The 19,373-nt window shown below is 40.2% G+C and overlaps 2 protein-coding genes across 4 annotated transcripts; one reads left to right on the top strand and one right to left on the bottom strand.

Annotated features, from left to right (window-relative positions):
* Positions 1 to 1,473: 1,473 nt before the first annotated feature.
* Positions 1,474 to 18,489, top strand: LOC135650733 (probable serine/threonine protein kinase IREH1). 3 transcript variants are annotated; one of them, XM_065170293.1, is made up of 19 exons: positions 1,474 to 2,368; positions 3,544 to 3,614; positions 3,738 to 3,923; positions 4,030 to 5,397; positions 6,352 to 6,524; positions 6,729 to 6,975; positions 7,077 to 7,169; positions 7,265 to 7,405; positions 7,494 to 7,586; positions 9,801 to 10,011; positions 10,141 to 10,226; positions 10,494 to 10,582; positions 12,263 to 12,314; positions 12,415 to 12,471; positions 12,549 to 12,722; positions 12,914 to 12,991; positions 14,925 to 15,081; positions 15,167 to 15,513; positions 15,700 to 18,489. In XM_065170293.1, exons 1-17 carry the CDS (start codon positions 1,669 to 1,671, stop codon positions 15,006 to 15,008), a joined length of 3,903 nt encoding a protein of 1,300 aa, XP_065026365.1. In that variant the 5' UTR covers positions 1,474 to 1,668; the 3' UTR covers positions 15,009 to 15,081; positions 15,167 to 15,513; positions 15,700 to 18,489. The 3 variants fall into 3 exon arrangements, with proteins under 3 accessions (XP_065026365.1, XP_065026366.1, XP_065026364.1); XM_065170294.1 differs by lacking the exon at positions 15,700 to 18,489 and having other exon boundaries at positions 15,173 to 15,523; XM_065170292.1 differs by lacking the exon at positions 15,700 to 18,489 and having other exon boundaries at positions 15,167 to 15,523.
* Positions 16,029 to 17,667, bottom strand: LOC135650734 (zinc finger protein CONSTANS-LIKE 16-like). The gene is made up of 2 exons (XM_065170295.1): positions 16,645 to 17,667; positions 16,029 to 16,565 (listed from the first exon to the last, which is right to left on the bottom strand). Exons 1-2 carry the CDS (start codon positions 17,665 to 17,667, stop codon positions 16,329 to 16,331), a joined length of 1,260 nt encoding a protein of 419 aa, XP_065026367.1. The 3' UTR covers positions 16,029 to 16,328.
* Positions 18,490 to 19,373: the final 884 nt, after the last annotated feature.

Genomic DNA, 19,373 nt, shown 5'->3' with positions numbered 1-19,373 from the left:
CTGGGAGTGGAGCGAAGGGAACTCATATCTTGTACTGGAAGATCAACAATACCATCTTGCTCAGCAGAATTATGGCCAACCTACTCGCCGATCCACCTTCGGCAGCTGCTCTGTTTGTTGTTCCTGAGAAAGCCAAAACAGAGATGTCACGTTGAAATATTTATCTTAAATATGACAAGGAAGTATGCGTCGTAGCATTAGCAATGGCCGATGGCCTTTTATCATCTCCTCTTCCGTGCAAAGAGACCGCTGAAGGCTTATTGTGTGTTTACCTTCCGCGGGAGCCGCAGCCGCTATCGTTGTCATGCCCCGAGGCGACAATGCTGTTGCTCGCTCTGTAGCTGCACGCTCACAGAGCACAAATGGATACTGAGTTTCGCAAGATCAGGTAAATGGAGAAGTTGGAGGGCAGAGAGGGGAGAGGGGAGAGGGGAGAGGGCAGACGCTCACCATTAACGTACCCGTCGCAGTAATGGTGGTCGACCTTGATGCGGCATTTCACCCTCATGTCCACGGCCTTCTCGCGTGTAACGTTGATGAAGGCCAGAACACGGTCGTCGAAGAACATGGAGCAGACGCACCGGTGGTCGCGCTTTATCAAGTCCTTCATAGGATCACAGCACGCCGGCGTCAGCGTTGCCAAGTCCATCTCCGTCTGGCACGGTGCCAGGCTCTCCATGCAGGGGAGCAAGTAGGTGACGTCCCCGTCGACCACCACCCCGTCACCCAGGCCGCGCGCCAGGGTGGCACACCACGCCAGGATGATGGCGCCGCCCAGGAGGACGAGGTTAGCGGCAGCCATGGCGCGCAGCTTGGGACGACAAGGGGGGGCGTCACGTCGACGACGAAGGCAGGCCGCCGCCTTTTATGGACCAAGGGCAGCGGCGTGCGTGGAACGAGGTTGGTTTCGGAACGTCGAGTTCAGGCTGTCTTGCGATTCGCTGTGAGAGCTATCCTGGGCTGCCGCACGTCCCCTTCGCCATTGACGCGGACCAGGGTGTCCCTCGTTGAGTTTATTCTGCGGCCAACAAGAAGGTTTTAGCCAGAGAAGGACATATATATGTATACATATATATATATATAAATATATATATAATCGAAGATCAGAAAATGTTTTTTTTTTTGTTTTTTTTTAAATAGTACACTATTTTTATATATATTTCGTGTCCTCATCGACAGAAAAATTATCTATGCCTTCATCATTCCACAAAACAGAAGAAGGGGGAGGGACAATCTATTATCATACCAATGATAACAAAATTAATCGATCACCCATAGAAAATTATAATATAAACATAATAATATATTTATAATACAATAATTTTTTATTACCAGCGTTGCGCGAAAGGATATGAAACGTTCGAGATTCAAATTTCAATGATGGGACCCAATCCTGGACACGTGTCAAACCCAGGTCTGCACTCAAGCCAAAAGCGCAGTCTAACCTAATCCTGAGGTCACCGAGTATCGTTCTTTCCGCACTCCGCACTCTCTCCTACTTTTGCTCGTCGCTGTCTCGCTCACCAACGAAAGGTAATCCCCAAGACTTGTCCGAAGCGCCACCCTCGCCCTCACGACTGGCGCTTCCGAGTTCCGACCATCCACGGCTTCGCTCCTCAGTGCGGAGGAGACTAGCCCTCGGTTTCTTGAAGAAGAGGAGAGGGAGAGATGGTGTTCAAGGGGCGCTTCTTCTCCTCCAAGAAGTCGGACTCCTCGTCCAGCCCCGACGGATCCCCCTCCACAGCTAGATCCGACAAGAAGAAGGCCAAGTCCAACGACGCCGCCGCCTCCACCCCCCGTCATACCCTCATCAAGGATGCCGTCGAGAAGCACCACCTGCAGCAGCAGCAGCAGAAGAAGAAGGGTAATGATGGGAAGGATTCCAAGGGTAAGGAGGCTGTACATGCCCCCTCCCCCAAGCCCTCCCCTCCGCCCGCCGCATCTTTCTCCGCCCCCGCCAAGCTCCGGAAAGGGCCGGCGGCGGCCAAGGACGGGGCCGGGCCAGCGGCGGCGTCCCTCTCCCCGATCCTGGCCTCCTCACTCGGCCTAAACAGGATCAAGACTAGATCCGGGCCGTTGCCACAGGAGGGTCTGCGCGTGGAGCATGGGATGTCGGGTTCCGGGAGTAGCAACTTGTCTAGAGGCACCAACGGCACTGCCTCATCATCGGCTTTGTCGACTTCGATGGCCAGAGGAAAGAGTGGTGGTGTTGGCAGTAGCGGCGCAAAGAAGGATGGAAGGGCCCTAGACAAGGTCCCCGAGTCGTCTACTAGCTCCTGGGTTAATCGTGGTGGTAGTGGTGGTGGTGGTGCCAAGCAGTGGTCCACGGCTAGCGCGGATACTCCATTCGGGTGGCAGATTAATAATGGTAAGCTTCTGTGGTACAGATGGATACATCTATGTGGCATTAATATTCTTGTCGAGATGATAATTTTCTCGGGGTTAATCTTGATTTAGGCCAGCTATGATGAATTTATTGATCATGTGAACAATGGAGATAAACCGGTGGACTTATAGCGGTCATCCTGATAAATTGACGACATACCCAACATTTGGCTTATTACATAAACATGCATGTTTTCAAAACCTTCATGATGATTCTTGCTTTTTGGCTGAATGCAGATTACTTCTGACAATACTGACATTACAAAACTCAGGCCTGTTGGAAGATACATAACTATTTCATTCCGTGTCTCTAAAATCCGGCCTTGATGTGGTTGAACTTTTCATGATGCTTTATGTTGAAAATAACGAATGAAGTACCTACAATATTGCAATGTCTTAGTGGTAGTGTTTTCCACTAATCATATCATATTAATGAAATTTTGGAGGTATTTCACTTCCGAAAATAAGTAGTTAAACAACCAATAAAGAAAGAGCGGAAGATATAAAATCAACCAGTTTTCTGTGTACTGTCTAGGTTGGGAGGTGGGAAGGGACTGCTGTTCTCTTGTCCCCTTTCTTGCACCATATTTGTGAACATTTGGACATGTAAAACCATTTTCTTGTTTCCTTCTATAAATTGATTTCTTGTATTATTGGTGTTTAGGAGAAATTTCTTTTTCTTGATTATGAATTGAGTCTTAAGGGATTATGAAGTTGGTTGTTGCTTGATTTTATCTTCCATTCATGAGCTTTCGTTAGCTTTGGATCCTACGAACCTTGTGAAATTTTGTTGTATACTTTCGTTTTACTTTCTAGTGACTTTTTTCATTTAGCATTTTAAGTATTGGATGTAATTATCAATGCTTTTGTTGCTTGTGGTACAGAAGCTTCCTATCTCACTGGGTTAAGTGCAGAGATTGGTTTTTTTATGGAATTTGTTGAATTTTCATTTGCTGTTTTTTAAATGCCACTTTGCTTTAATATAAAATGATTCAGAGCTGCCAATCGCTTAGTTATAGGAATGCTGCTAAATTTGCTCGTTTGAGAAGTCATCGATCATTTATTATTTTCACTGCAACCAGTAAAATACATGGTGATATTAGTTTTGAGGACCGAGTTTCTACACTGCTAATATGTATAGTAAATTTTGCCTTGCAGGTGAAGTTAATTTATCATGGAACAAATTTGAGAAATTAAAAAATAATGCTACATTTGCTTCGGCGGTAGAGGTTAGACATTAATTACGTTTTATATTTAGTGCACAAATGGTATTCATATCTTGCCACATATCACCTCTTAAATATATTTTTTATTAAGTTGCAAATAATAACTTTATTTGGTTGCTTTTACAGTCACAATATGATGCTTGTGAAACTCCAAAGGAGTCTGAATCTCCCCGCTTTAAAGAAATAATGCAGGCTACCAGTGCTCCCAGGAAGAAGTTTCCTGGAGATGTAAAGAGTTTTTCACATGAACTAAGCTCCAAAGGAGTACGACCATTTCCATTTTGGAAGCCTCGAAGTATATTCAATTTGAAGGTGATTACTTCTTTCGATAAGTTTCTTTCTGAATTTTAAAATCATTTAAGATTGGTGATTTTTGGATAAGATTGGTTTTTTTTTTTGTACTGCTTGTTCTGTACAGGAAATCTTGAAAGTTATTCAGGTGAAATTTGAGAAAGCAAAGGAAGAGGTGAACTCAGATCTAGCTATTTTTGCTGGTGATTTGGTCAGTATAATGGAAAAAAATCTAGAGAACCATCCTGATTGGAAAGAAGTTTTGGAAGATTTGTTGATACTTGCTCGGAGCTGTTGTGTTATGACAGCTGGGGAGTTCTGGCTTCAGTGTGAAGGTATAGTTCAGGATTTGGATGACCGTCGCCAGGAACTTTCTTCAGGAATGCTAAAAAAACTCCATACTCACATGCTATTTATCCTTACTAGATGCACTAGATTACTTCAGTTTCACAAGGAAAGTGGGTTTGCTGAGGATGAGATAGCCATGGATCCAAGATCTAAAGTCATGCATTTAGCTGAGGTATCGTCAGTATCAATGAAAGATCGTAAACCTACCAAGGCTGAAGAGAACTCTGTTGAAGCAGTTGTTTCAAGAAAGTCCCGTAGTCAAGAGCAAAATAATCTAAAATGGAAACGAAGCCAGGAGATAAAGCCTGTTGACTATTTTTCACAACTTGACATCGGAAAGTATGATTCACCTTCTACAAGGGAATGCATGGCTTCTTGGAAGCCTCTACCATCACCTGCATCGAAGGACCAAAAAAAATCTAGCCCCCTTATAGATGAATCACACAATGAGAAAGTTGATTCCTTACACCTGCAAAAGAGTTCAGAGGAAGACTTGATTTCCTCTAATCTTGCTGAGCAAACTAGCCCTGTTGATGCCTCTGTGCATCCTTCTGTTTCTTCCAAGCATCAACACAAATATTCATGGGGCTTTTGGGCTGATCAGCAGAGTATTTCTGAAGAAGGATCAATTATGTGTCGTATCTGTGAGGAGTATGTTCCTACTTTGTTTGTGGAGGAACACTCAAAAGTTTGTGCTGTCGTGGATCGGTGTGACCAAAAAGGTTTAAGTGTTGATGAGCGTCTCCTTCGAATAGCTGAGACACTAGAGAAGATGATTGATTCCTATACACAGAAAGATCTACCTAATGTAACTGGCAGCCCAGATGTTGCAAAGATATCTAATTCGAGTGTGACTGAAGAATCTGATATTCCTTCTCCAAAATTATGTGATTTGCCCCAGCGAGGTTTGGGTGATATGCTTGACTGTCTTCATGAGGCTGAGAATCCCCTTCTTTTAGATGACCTAAAATATCTGCCATCGATGACTTGCAAGACTCGTTTTGGTCCAAAGTCTGATCAAGGAGTGGCTACCTCATCAATAGGCAGCATGACTCCTCGGTCGCCTTTAATGACACCGAGGGCTAGTCATATAGACATGCTTTTGGCAGGGAAGAGTGTAGTTTCTGAGAGTGATGATCTTCCGCAGGTGGTTATTGTCTAATTAAGCACAATAAGCTTATTGTTCTAAACATTTTTACTGGTAGATATTCTTTAATTCTTTTTAACAATAAACTAACTCGGCAGAATCTATGGTCTTTGGATTTTTTTTTTTTGCATGCATACTTGTATTATGAATCTAATTCTTGCATTCATACAAATGTGTGTACAATTATGCTATATTCACATTATTTCCACTTTTTGTATTGGGCTTGCATGCATACTTGTATCGGGCTTCATTTTATGAATTTGTTTTCTCTTGGCTTTATCCATGCAAGTCGTGCCTTTAATTACGTTCAATCTTGTTACTTCATTATCTACTTGTGTCAATGTACTTATCTGATGATACTGGTTATCAGTTTTTAGGAAAAGCATGATTTCTTGATTTTTCTAATTTGTAACTAGCAGTTTTTGTGGAACATAATTATACTAATGACACTTAATTTAGATGTATAGGCTTCTTTTTTTTCTTTGCTGTTAAAGTATATATTGCAGTTACTTTCTGGTCTTCTATCTGTAATGTACTAGTTGCAGTATTTTTCTGAAATCACTGATGTTTGCATGTTTTAATCTTAACAAAAGACTTAATTTTTATACGGGGCTTTGTGAATTAAGTATGATCTGATATCATTAAAGAATTGTTATGAATAGTTGTTGACGTCGTCGTTTTTTCTTGGGTGCTGTTGTTGATGTCATTGTTACTTTTGTGTAAACAAGACAGTCTGTCTAATGTCACTTCAAACAGTGAAATTGATTGCTACAAAACCCAGAGCTAGACACTAGTTGAACAATGCCAAGTCATTCATCCAAAGATTAAACTGTAGTTGTAAAAGCATGATTCTTCTCTTGGATTCTCCAACTGCACTTTTTGTAGCTTAACAGGTTGTTTATTGATGATCATGCCATTCATCATGAGCACTCTATTTTCTCTAAAATGGTGCAGATGATTGAGCTTGCCGATATTGCTCGATGCATAGCAAATACTCCAGTGGATGAAGAAAGATCCTTGAATTATTTAGTTTCATGTTTGGAAGATCTACAAGAAGTTATGAACCGTCGGAAGCTTGAGGCACTTACAGTTCAAACGTTTGGAACACGTATAGAAAAGCTTCATCGGTAGGTAGATCAATCAATTGTACATAGTACTGTTGACTTTTGTCCTTTTTTCCTTGAGAATTCATAATTCATTCATACATTTCAAGAAAAAAAAATGATCTACACCGGAGATATTCTCACTTCCATCGATCATTTTGTAGCCTCTTAATCCCCCCTCTTATAATCATGACTGTTTTTCATTTTTTGCTATGTGCCATCCTATAGTGAGAAGTACTTGCAGCTTTGTGATTCAGTAACTTCACTTGACATGGAAAAGGATGTTGCAACAAGTTCTGTAATGGATGAAGAGGATGATGTAGTTCGCAGTTTGAGAGCAAGTCCTGTTCACCCTACCACCAAGGATCGGACATCTATAGACGATTTTGAAATTATTAAGCCCATCAGTCGAGGGGCATATGGTCGGGTTTTTTTGGCCAAGAAAAGAACTACAGGAGATCTCTTCGCAATAAAGGTACGTACACACACACACACACACACACACACATATATATATATATATATATATATATATTGTTAGCATGTTAGGGTGGAAATTAATTGATTTTTTATCAGGTTCTAAAAAAGGCAGATATGATCCGCAAAAATGCTGTTGAGAGTATTTTGGCTGAACGTGACATTCTTATTACGGTTCGCAATCCTTTTGTGGTGAGTGATTTTCTTAAAGTTTCTATCCGGAAATTAATGTATCTGAAAATTAATGTTCTATGACTTCTCTCTGACTGGCATGCTCCTTCTGAAAGGTTCGATTTTTTTATTCGTTTACTTCACGGGAGAATTTATATCTTGTGATGGAATACTTGAATGGGGGAGACTTGTACTCGTTACTAAGAAATTTGGGTTGCTTGGATGAAGATGTTGCTCGTGTTTACATTGCAGAAGTTGTATGTACTCCTTGAGAAATTATTTCTTGCATTCATTTTTTAAAAATTTTTGTGCCTATTCTTTTACAACTGGAGTATAAATCTGCAGGTCCTTGCATTGGAATACCTGCATTCCTTGCGTGTGGTGCATCGTGATCTGAAGCCTGACAATCTATTAATTGCTCATGATGGTCATATCAAGGTATTAAAGATAAATACTTTGCATGTCTTTAGGGTTTCTCAGATGACTAATATATTTTAAAGTTTGAACGTATGAGTTTTTTAAATATGACCCAACCTTTTTTTCTCTGGGCCATGGGTTTGTGTTTGATCACTGGTCAATCTGTGGTTGACCTATGGTTGCACATGTGCCAAGAGGTCGTAGCTGGCCGGGGCCTCCTGTTTGGTGGTTGGTGGCTGAGGCAAGCCATGCTTGCATAGAGGGGTTACTAAGGTGACTATTGTGGCAATGGTGGTGGCCTGTGTTCATTTTGATGACAGATGGTTAGGCAGTTTAAGGTAGAGAACACGAGGAACAGCTATCCAGTCATTAGTGGATGACTGACTGTAGATTAGGAATCATTATAATCGAATGGAAGGAAAAAATATGCTCTCCAGATTCAACTAGTATATACCTTATGCTTCAAACAATTTGGAATATTCAAAACCAGACAAGTAGCCAACTGGAAAGTTTAAATCTGCAACCTTTCGAATTACCTTTTCCCATGGATTTTATGAATGGTTCAAAATGTCAGGTTTAAGTATCGCTGATCCATATGTGTAAGTTCTTAGGTCAGCAGGTGAATATGTTACCAGCTTGACCCAGTTGGATCTTGAAGTACTTCAAATAAGAATCAACTTAATGTTTGACAGAGTTGCATTTAGCTATTTTATATCCAGCCATCCATACTTTTCATTATTGCGGCTGTACAGCAAGATGGAAGTAGGCATTGGCAACAAAACAGACCCATCTTGTCTTGTCTTGGTGAACGTACTGCAAATGGCTGTACTAACTCTTTATTATGTGAGCTCAACAATATTCACTGCTTAAATTTTGCTGATATATCGAGATTATTGGTTTGCTAGCTTTTGAATGTGGTTTCTCATAATAAATTTCAATATCTCGACCCTCATCAAGATCCATTGCATGTCTATGAAAACCATTAATAACGATCCAGGTTATATAGCTGAAATGAATCTAGAAGTGTCTTCCTCCTACCATTGCCACTGATGAAAAACTCTGGTACTAGGTTCTGTTATAGTTTGGCAAGTAATATGTAGGTGGAATTCTCCCATGGCTTCCACCAACCTGCTGAAACCAATCAACTATAGATGGATTACATTCAGATTTCTGTTATCCACATTGCTGACAATGTAGGACAGTCTAGCCGATTTAAAACCTCAAATATGGTTGATTCAGTCAAGATTTTATAAATGGAGGATAAGAGTTGAGCCTTATAGATCGGGAAAATTCTTGAAGGTTGCACTGCCATCTCGGAAGATTCAATTCTTTTACTGCCAATGTAATCTTCTATATGTGGTTATCAGAGGCCATCACTCCTTTTGCTTAGTTCTCAAAAAATGATGTTATTCTCCATATATAAAAGCAGTTTCCTTCAATCCTATTATGAACTACAAATTTGAACAATTGAGACCCATTTCCACCTTATTCTTTGCCACCTTTAGTTGTCAACATTATCATATCTATGTCACACAGATTTGATGCATGGTTGATAAATAGCCTAGGCAACAATAGGTAGCAGACCTACCAAGTACAGTGGTTAGGCTAGGCACATAGGTGGTAGTGCAAGTGACAAAATCAATGCAAAATCACGTAATTGTTTTTGAGTTTATTAATGCATGTGTTCAGTAGTTTGATTGCTATTTTTAGATAATTGTACCTATCAATGTACCTTGACTCTGATGGCTGTGATATTAACATATACTATGGTTTGTAAAGCAATTAAACTGAACAAAGAAAACATGATAATACTAGCATGGGCCATTTTTATCTATAATGACATAAATGTATGCAATACATGCATATGTAGTTATATGCATATCTGGCATTCTAGATGAGGACAGCAAGTTTTGAGGCATGCTACTTTTGCATGCATATCTGGCAGTCTTTTTATTTAGTTAAATTGAATTAAGCATGCATATATGGTATACATTACCATGTGTCTGTATTTGGATTATGTATCTAAATTATCCAATATTCCATGGAGGTTTTCATCATACTTATCCCTCACTCTACATACACACATACATACATGGATACGAATGCATGAACATTGCTATCTCAGTAATTTTAATGTTGGGATCTGTCTCTTTTAATCACATTTAGCTTTAACACTCTAAACTTCATTTTGTTTGTTATTGTTCTCATTATTCTAATCTGTTTTTGTCTTCACAGCTGACTGACTTTGGTCTTTCCAAGGTTGGTCTCATTAACAGTACGGATGATTTATCTGGTCCTGCTGTTAGTGGGACATCATTATATGGAGAAGATGAACCCCAGGTATCTGCATCTGAGCAATTGAATCAGCGAGAATGTAGGAAGAAACGGTCTGCTGTTGGTACACCTGATTATTTAGCACCGGAGATTCTTCTGGGAACAGGGCATGGTTTGTATAACCTATGCAATTCTTGGTGAAATTTATACTATTTGATTGTTTCTGATCACATTAATAATAATAATAATAATAATAATATTATTATTATTATTATTATTATTATTATTATTTTGTCTGCAGGTGCAAGTGCAGATTGGTGGTCAGTTGGTGTCATTCTCTTTGAACTCATTGTTGGAATTCCACCCTTCAATGCAGAACATCCACAGGTTCTTTTAAAACCACATACTTTGTAGCCTTATTGTGGCTCAGATGTGATAGGAGATAAGCTTCTTTGAGTCTAATTAATAAACATTTTAAGACTATTAGGTCTCCTAACAAATTATGGATGTAGAATTTTCTTCTGCATCTTGAAAATCGAGGTTACACTTATTTGAGTATATACTGAATTGAATATGTTAACGCCTTGTTTCTTCATTATTTTTTCCCTAAATGAGAGTTACCAATTTCTCTTTGTTGGTTGTTTATGCTTGTAGAAAATTTTTGACAATATTCTGAATCGTAAAATACCTTGGCCGCAAGTACATGAAGAGATGAGTTTTGAGGCCCAAGATCTTATTGACAAGTAAGAGATAACCTATTCTGCACTTTAGAGAAGCATGCTGTTATATATACCTTGTGAATTGGATTAAGCAAAATTGTAGTTGACTTTCCTGCAGAAATTGTTCTTCTTGATTATATGGAAGTTTTTTGAAACTTAATGTTTATAATTATTTATTTCATTTAGGTTTGTTCCCTGACTTCACATGCACCTACCATACCTAGGACACAATGCTTCTTAAGTTAATGCTCGGGGACTTAATTTGTAGTTTTCCCGAGTGTATTCTAGTGATGAAGGATAGTGATTTGATCATTGTTTGACATCATAATATAGCTTGAAATAATGTACATAATAAAGCTTAACACTTAATATAGCTTGAAATCTCAATGTTATTTGTCATCATTAAAATTGTTCATGATTAATGTCTTCTACTTGATGGCGGGACTTGGTACAATGGTTAGGTTGCTCCTTTGCGATCTGGGAAACCAAGGTTTGAGTCGTGGAAATAGTCTTTTTTAAATATTTAAAGGGACGACTATATATATTGGCCCTTCCCAGACCCTCTATTGGTGAGAGCCTTATGTACTTGGTATGCTCTTTTATTATTAATGTCTTCCACTTCTTTGAATAACTCAGGGGATAGAAATTTCTGATTTTTTGAAGTCTGTTTGCAATTTCTGTTATGATATTAATGATTATCGTGTATATTATTGATAGACCTTTCATTGCATAGATTGCCAAAATTTTAGCAGGAAATCTTGCATTGTCATTTATTCTTGTACTAAATTTCATAAACTGGTGGAGGGTCTGAAGCTCTATGGTTCTGTGATGCTTATAAGTCCAGGTGAACTGGAGTCATGTAGTTGCAGATTCTTTGTTTTCCTGCCTTGTTTCTATAGTAATTGACTTTATGTAAGTGTTATGCTTTTTACGTATTCAATGTTTACCAAATCGTTTTAATTGGATCCAGTAAATAGGGAACTACGATTGAATAGCCCCTTTAGATAAACTTTATTAATTTGATTAGGTTGAATTTCTACATGTTACTTGGGGGCCTTCTACTGGGAACTTAGACAGAAATCAATTTTCCTATCCCTTCCTAAATTTTCCTAATACTTGCTGTACTGTTGGACTCTGCTCCGCATTCTGCTCAGGTGACCCTGGTCCTGTTTCTCAGTGAAAAGTTGTTTGCTGTTTTCTAGCCTGCAATCTTGTTTGTTTTAACATCATGTCTCTGCATTAGACAGAAACCTTTTTCTCATGTTAATTGTTAAACTGTTGGTTGTTGTAAAATCTGATATGAATCCTTTTCTTTCTTTACCTGCCACAAATCCTTATGACAAGGTCTTGCCTAGTGAAAATCACTATTTGTTGTTGATATGATATTTGATCAGATCACTTGTGTCACTTTCTTTCTTCTAAAATGGTTGCTGCAACTAGTTTTTTTTAGGTCTTATCTCACTGCAGAATTCGGCTTATTTCTATTTTTCTTCTAAAATAGTTGCACTGTAATATAAACATATACAAGATGTAGACTATTAACTGTTTAATTGCTTGCTCTCTTGCATGCTCATGTCAAGCAATATTTGCACAGCTATCAAAGTCCTTTAGTAGTTTGTTAATTCATTTGAAGGTCCTCGAGATGATTGTTGCACACGGTTCTGACATAGTGTTTGATTTTCTATTGTTGTCAACTCCTTGCAGCTTATTGACTGAAGATCCTCATCAAAGACTTGGAGCCAATGGTGCATCAGAAGTACGTTAACTTGACTTTATATAATTACTGCAATTATGGCTGCATGTCTGATAATGTATGGTGAGGTCCATAGACTTATATTCTAAATCAAAATTTCCAGGTCAAGCAACATGTGTTTTTCAAAGATATAAATTGGGACACACTTGCAAGGCAGAAGGTGATGTCAATTACAATCATACTATTTGCTGTATCGGATACTTAAAATTAAGTGTACTAATGCTGCCACTTTTGCAGGCTGCATTTGTTCCTTCATCGGATAATGCCCTTGATACCAGCTACTTCACTAGCCGTTTTTCTTGGAATCCATCAGACGAACAGATATATGAAACCAGTGAATTTGAAGATTCTAGTGATAATGGAAGCATAAGTGGAAACAGTAGTTGCTTAAGCAACCCCCATGATGAACTGGTATGCAAGTGTGATTGTGGTTTTATTTTTTGAACTGATGATTTTGTTCATGAAAATAATGGTTTCGTCATTTTTTGTACACTAAAAATCTTTCTACTGCCATTTTCCAAAATCATTTTTGTTATTGATTATTTAATGTCTTTTTGTTACAATGGACATTGATATTTTTTTTTGTAAATAATGACAAACAGGGTGATGAGTGTGGAGGTCTTGCTGAGTTTGATTCCAGTACATCCGTCAATTATTCATTTAGTAACTTCTCTTTCAAGGTAATTAGCACAATCATATTAATTTCTTCTGGTGTTGATTCCTTTCTGTGGTGTTACAAGTAAAATAGGTAGTGGAAAACAGGTGAAGAAAGCAATTATATAGATTTGTTCAAAAGATCTGTGATAATCAGCTAAATCATACATCATTATCCAGCTGCAGCAGAGGAACTAAGACATAGAAGATGCAGATAAATATATATTTGACAGAAGTAACATCCATTGAAAAGCTACACTAAGAATGAACACTTGATTGATGAAATCCCCCCAAAGTGTTGATCTAAGGGAGCAGCGTAAAAAGAGGTGGGGGGGAGGGGGGGGCACTAGAAGAAGATTTGATCATCTTAATGCTTTGGGGTCTAGTGAACGATTCTGAAAGCTTCTGCAGTTTCTTATTTTCTTTTATAACCTGGACACATATTAAGAAGCTCCTTTTAGAGCTCAATGCATACACCATATTGGGCTTACCAGACAGCTATTGACAAGTTTTTTTTTTTATAATTTCCTTCTCTCTCTATTTCTCTCTCTACTTCCACTGCCGCCCCATATTTTTTCTCTTGCTCTTCTCCGACTCCTCGTTGCCACTGCATCCTGCCTTTATGTTTTGCCTACTATTGGCATGCATCATTTCCTTCTCTCTCTCTCTCTCTCTCTCTCTCTCTCTCTCTCTCTGGGGTTCGAGTGGTACCATACTTATGGTCCAGTCTGGCTGCCTATTTAATCTTTCCCTAGAATCATACAAGATGCTAGTAGCTAGCGGTATCATTTTCTGTTCTAATTTTGAGCAGTAAATACATTTATTTGTGAGGTGCTAGAATTGGCCACTCTGGGATAAAGATTAAAACTTTTGTTCTGGAATTTTCATTTTAAATATGATTGGTTCGGTTGAGATGTTACTCGTAGTCTTTTGACATTTAACATTCAACAGACATTGCTGGTCAATGTCTTAAATATTATTTTGCTAGTGTGTTGTGTTTTGTTGTCTTGATCTCTTAATGTAGTGGTGGCAGTAGTTTGCTTGACCCATCTGATTGACTTAGCCTAACAAAATAAGAAGGGTTCAGGTCACACAAGTATTGTTTGGGTCCAAGTTTTGGACACTAGCTCTGAGGTTGTGGATTTGGACTAACGTGTTTCTAAACTCATTTGACCAAGAAATATATGACAGGTTCAAAAAGCTCATGCTGTCTTTATCCATTAATGATATCAACAGTTGTGTCTGTATGCTCTCCTGGATCTTTGACATGCTTGAGCTAAATAAACTTGTTAGCTTTCCATTTGTCATCAAGAGGAAGAAGATTTCAATTTTTCTTCAAAATTATATAGTAAAAGTTTCCTTAATAATCAGTCTTTTTGATGACAACAAAACCCTAAATTGTAGTTAACCGAAAAAAAAAAACTGTGCATGCTGTTGCAACTTGCAACCATTTTCTGCAAAATTGTTTCTTGAAAAATTAGGTACTAAAAGTGCCCTACTATATGGTCAAGCACTCTAATTGCCAATAGTATCTTGCATGTAATTGTGAAACTGGCTTCTGCTGCAAAAGCAGCTGACACCAGTATTTATATGTGGATGGAAACATGGGGATGGAAAGAGCCATGCTGACTTGGTAATCGACCTTGTTCTAATTTGTTGGTTTGGATTGTTTTTGGAGGGGCCAGGTTTGGATTATTTTAATTTGGTAATCAAATATTTTTGGACTTGTTTTAATATATATTACATTGACATCTGTTTAAGTTCCATGAAGTTGAACTGTTATTTACATGAATCTGCTTCTCATAAATCTGCATTGCAAATATTTGGTATGATGCCTTAGTGAAAATAACAAAATAAGCTGAAGTTTGCATTCTTTCAAAGAAGAACCATTCTAGTATATATATTTTATGCACTTTCCATTAACTTGATACTGAACCTTTTTTTGTCTTTGGTGATTAGAATCTATCACAGCTTGCATCAATCAACTATGATCTACTCAGCAAAGGTTGGAAGGAGGATCCACGACCAAAAACCGGAACTTAAATTGTGTTCCTTTGCAAGTTGTTTGATTTGGACAATTTCTTAGAGAACTTCGTCTCATGTACATCTTGTAAATGTAAGTGAAAAACATCTCATGAAAAACTGGTTTTGGTTTATTACTGGTTGCTGACTCTTGGTTTAAATTCTTTTCATTTCATAAGATGCAGGCTCAGGACAACTCCAGGCTGGTGTTTTTCACCCTGTGGGCCAGTTTCCCAATGGCTGCCTACAATTTTAGCCGAATGGTGAGAGTCCTTTCTAGTTCCGTATGGTTCATTCTCCATCGAATGACCCATTACTTGGAACAGCTATACAAAGAGGGAAATTACAAATCTTCCATTTGATTGGAATTCTCTGTTAATTTGCCTGTTTGCGATGATGGAATAGTTGTCTGTTGTACAAGAAAGGAAGAGAGAAAGAAAGGGGTGTGAGAACTGGTCCTTGGCATTCAAATGGACCATCATTGGTGAATGGATCTCATGTCCTTTTACTCTAATGTCTCTTGCAAGTTGAGATTACTTTCTGTGACTTTTGCAGTTATTTTGTATGAATGCATGTGAATACCTTGTTTTTACACATCTTTATGTTTTGTGAGTTGTGTATGTATATATGTATGTATGAATGTATATGTTTGTCTATGATATCACAAGTTTTTGTTTTATTTTTAATGCTCACATGATTTTTTTTTATAAAGGGTAAACAAAGAGGGTGGATTTTGATACGACGATCCAACCAAGCTTTTATTGGATAAGCTAGCTAGCTAGCTAGCTAGCGACTTCAACACTCTTATAATCATGTAGGTATTTCTTTCTTTCATAGTAACTTTTTAATCCTGATTATTGTTGGACTTAGTTGCACTTATCAAATTAGATGTTAATAATTATTGTTCCTTTTTTCCCTGTCATTAACTTCAAATCTGAATGTTCTTTTAAACAGTTCATAGTCATAAAATGTACCTCAAAGTTAAAATGATAAAGATAAATTTTCCTGTCACACCTTTACTCCAAATAAACTCCAGAGGTGTGATCTCAATCTTCACAGTTGCTTCAGCAAATTTCATGTACTAGTACTGTAGTAGAGAGTCCCAAATTTCTTCATATCTATACAACATATCAACTACCGTTGATAATTCTACGCTAATTCCTGCTTGCACTGACAGCACAAAAACTAGTACTCTTCTTAGGCAATTCCAGATAACTACGTAGCCATGCTCTAAGGTTGCATGTGGTAGGTAGTAGATCTGCCCTTTCTCAGCATAAGAAAGGAGAGACGACTAACTATTCTAAGGTATTCTACAAGTCTAAGGGCTCGACGGCTCCTGTTTCATCGACAGGCTAAGGCGGCTGGGAACGCCGGCCGCTTCACAAACCGGCCCTTCATCCTCGGCCGCTTCTCCGCGTTCAGCTTCCGCACCTCGTACCGTATCTTCTTCGAGAACAGCCTCCTCCTCCGCTTCTCCCGGTACCTCGACACCCTCGCCTCCCTTCCTTCGTCCGCCGCGTGAGCCACCTCCTGTTGATAATGCATCTCCTTCATCGCTGCTGCTCCTCCTGCCATCGCCTGTACGTGACACAGATCTCAAGATCGATCGCCATCTAAATAAAGAGGTTAGTATTACATGAAGGGTGCGGTCTCTTACTGGTACGTCCGGCCATGAATCGTTGGGATCGAAATCCGGTCTCACCCCATCTATCCACAGCGACAACACATTAGAAGAGCAAGCGGCGATGACAGCCTCGTAGTCCAGCCTCAGTATCATCTTCCTCTTCGCGGCTGCCTCCGCCCTGTAGTTGTCTGAAGCCGTCTCCGCCTGCTGCAGTGGCTTATGCTCGTCCACTTCGACTGCCATCATCAGTGAGTCGAAACCGAGGTCCAGTTTCCACTTGGGAAGGTCCATCTCCATTCTGAAATTGCTGCTCGTCCCGGCGACGTCCAAGTCCACCTCCACCTTCACCTGTCCGTCGCTGTCGTCCTCCACCGTGCCGTTCATCCAACCCAGCCCGTCGATGCAGAAGGAGTCGTTGTCGAGCCCCGATCCAAGCAAGACCTCCATGTCCGACGCAAACTGCTCGAGCTCCAAGTCCGAGGCATGAAAACCCCCAAGACCGTTAGCGGTGGGGACGGCGGAGACGTGAGCCTGCTCCAAGAGCTGCACGGCCGGCTTCGCCTCTGTTTCCGAACCGTTGGCGTGGTCGTGGTGAGGCTGGGATAATAGCTCGGCGAGAACAGGGTCAAGGATGGGCACGCAGTGGAGGAGCTGATCCTCCTCGTTGAATTGGTTCTCCTCCGCCGATAACGCCTCGAGGTCGGGCACGAGGGACTCCACTTTGGCCGCCGTGGGTGCTCCGGCAACTCCCGGCTTGCCACGAGGGGTTCTGGGCTTGCGCTTGCAGCCATGAAGCCACGAGGGCGTCGCATGATCGCCCAGCCCATCCTCCGTCGTAGATAAAAAGCCGGAGAAGGAGGCAGTCTTGAGGCGGACGCGGCGATGGCGGCGGGCAAGAGGGTTGGCGGAGTGGACGGACACGTCGCAGGCCTGGCAAAGGAAGGCGTCGTCGGCCTCGCAGAACCACCGGGCGCGTCGGCGGAGGCAACCATCGCAGGGTCGCGCCGTCTTGGCGCCCACCGCGCTGGCCGGGCGCTGCTTCTCGGTGCATCCCATCGCCGGAGAAGAAGCCAGCGCTCTCCTTACCCAACCAGATAGAGGGAGCGAGGGAGAGAGTGAGGAAAGCGAGGGAAGACGACGCAAGCAGGTGCAGCACCGGCATTAGTGGTATATGTTCGCGGGACGGGAAGCGGGCGCGTGGGGGCCCGTGGAACGCGCTTTTGGCGTCGTGTCGATCTATGAGAGGCCGGGAAGAAGCTTGTGGGGCCCTTAAGGGGGCTTATCTCGAACGGCATTGGTGGAGGTCGAGAAGGCCATCCGCTTCCCCGAACGCCATTGGGCGAGCGGTCCATTCACCGGATTTCACCTGGTGGCCCGCCGAGGGGAAGAACCGGACAAAGCGTCGGCGTCCCCGTCGCGGCCCCGCCTTGTCGTCGACGGGCTTCTTCCCACCACTTCCTCTCCCCTGGTAGAAGGCGGGCGCAGCTGCACGCACTGATGGCTGGTTACGAGGGAGAGCCTGCGTTCTTTGCTTTAGTTACATCTAGACCGCTCGCCTCCTTGATCGAACGGTTGGATGGGGTCCTCGGGAGTATTATGTACAAGGCATCCATCATCATCTTCTTCTTCATCTTTTTCTTCGATTGAAAGGCAAAGAGACATACTCCATCAGGTTGAAAGAGAGAGGTGATGTCTGTTTGCTCCTTACAACAGTAGGAAGATTAACCAACGTGGTTGAACCTTATCTGATTGTTGAAAGTCTCACCTAAAACTTTTTTTTATATTTGTTTTTCTCTTGATTAAGGCCATAAGTCTATCCGAATGTTGACTTAGATGTTCTTATTCAAAACATAGTTATCATAATCCATCAGACATCAATCTTCTCATGTATTATATTAATGGATTACTAGTCGAATATGTGAGCTCAATTAGTCTGATAGTAATAATTATATATTTTTATTTTTATTTTTGCAAAGGATAAGTTAGTTGTTGCCTACAGAAAAAATATATTGGATGAGATTTTGAATTCTCAATCTTTGATAAATAAGTCCAGTACACCACTAGTGAATATATCAGATAAGATTTCAAACTCTGATGAATGAGTCCAGTATATCATATTTTGAACAAAAATATTTTTATTATAGTATAAAAATAATATTGTATATATAATCAAGTGAATTGCTAGAAAAAATCTTTAACTTTGAAAAAATCTCTAGCTTCTCCTCGCTATGTCGAGTCCAACACAATTCTTATGCTCTCGTCGAACCCTAAGAGCATCACCTAGTCATAGCCATCCTTCTTAGACCCTAGAGACATCACGTGCATGGAGGTATAGGCAAGATTGATAGGGCCAACCTGCATATAAGGCAAGTAGTCAGTCGGGCGAAGGGTGATGGCTGATCGGAATAGAATGATCATTTTGAAAAAAAAAAATCCTAAGTGTGAATTTATGAAAGTTAGATTGTTATATAAGAAATTGATAAAGTTAGGATTTTTTTAATTCACCCTCATATAATTTTTGTAATATAGTGAAAACGGATGGTAGCGATAATTACACGAAAGCATATGCGTTGTGGGAATAAAAGAGTAGCAATTATAAGAATAAAATTTTTTTTCATTCTTTTGATAAAAAAAATTATGTACCATTCAATTCAAAAACAAAAGAAAATTAATTTTTTCTACGATTGATCGAATTGGTCGGGGTTTTAGTTCTCGATTATTTCGGTTTGAACGATTAATTTGTTTTGAATTTTGTAACCATA

Source organism: Musa acuminata, chromosome BXJ3-10 (assembly GCF_036884655.1).
Source record: "Musa acuminata AAA Group cultivar baxijiao chromosome BXJ3-10, Cavendish_Baxijiao_AAA, whole genome shotgun sequence".
Classification (NCBI taxonomy): domain Eukaryota; kingdom Viridiplantae; phylum Streptophyta; class Magnoliopsida; order Zingiberales; family Musaceae; genus Musa; species Musa acuminata.
This window is presented reverse-complemented; position numbering and strand designations above follow the sequence as displayed.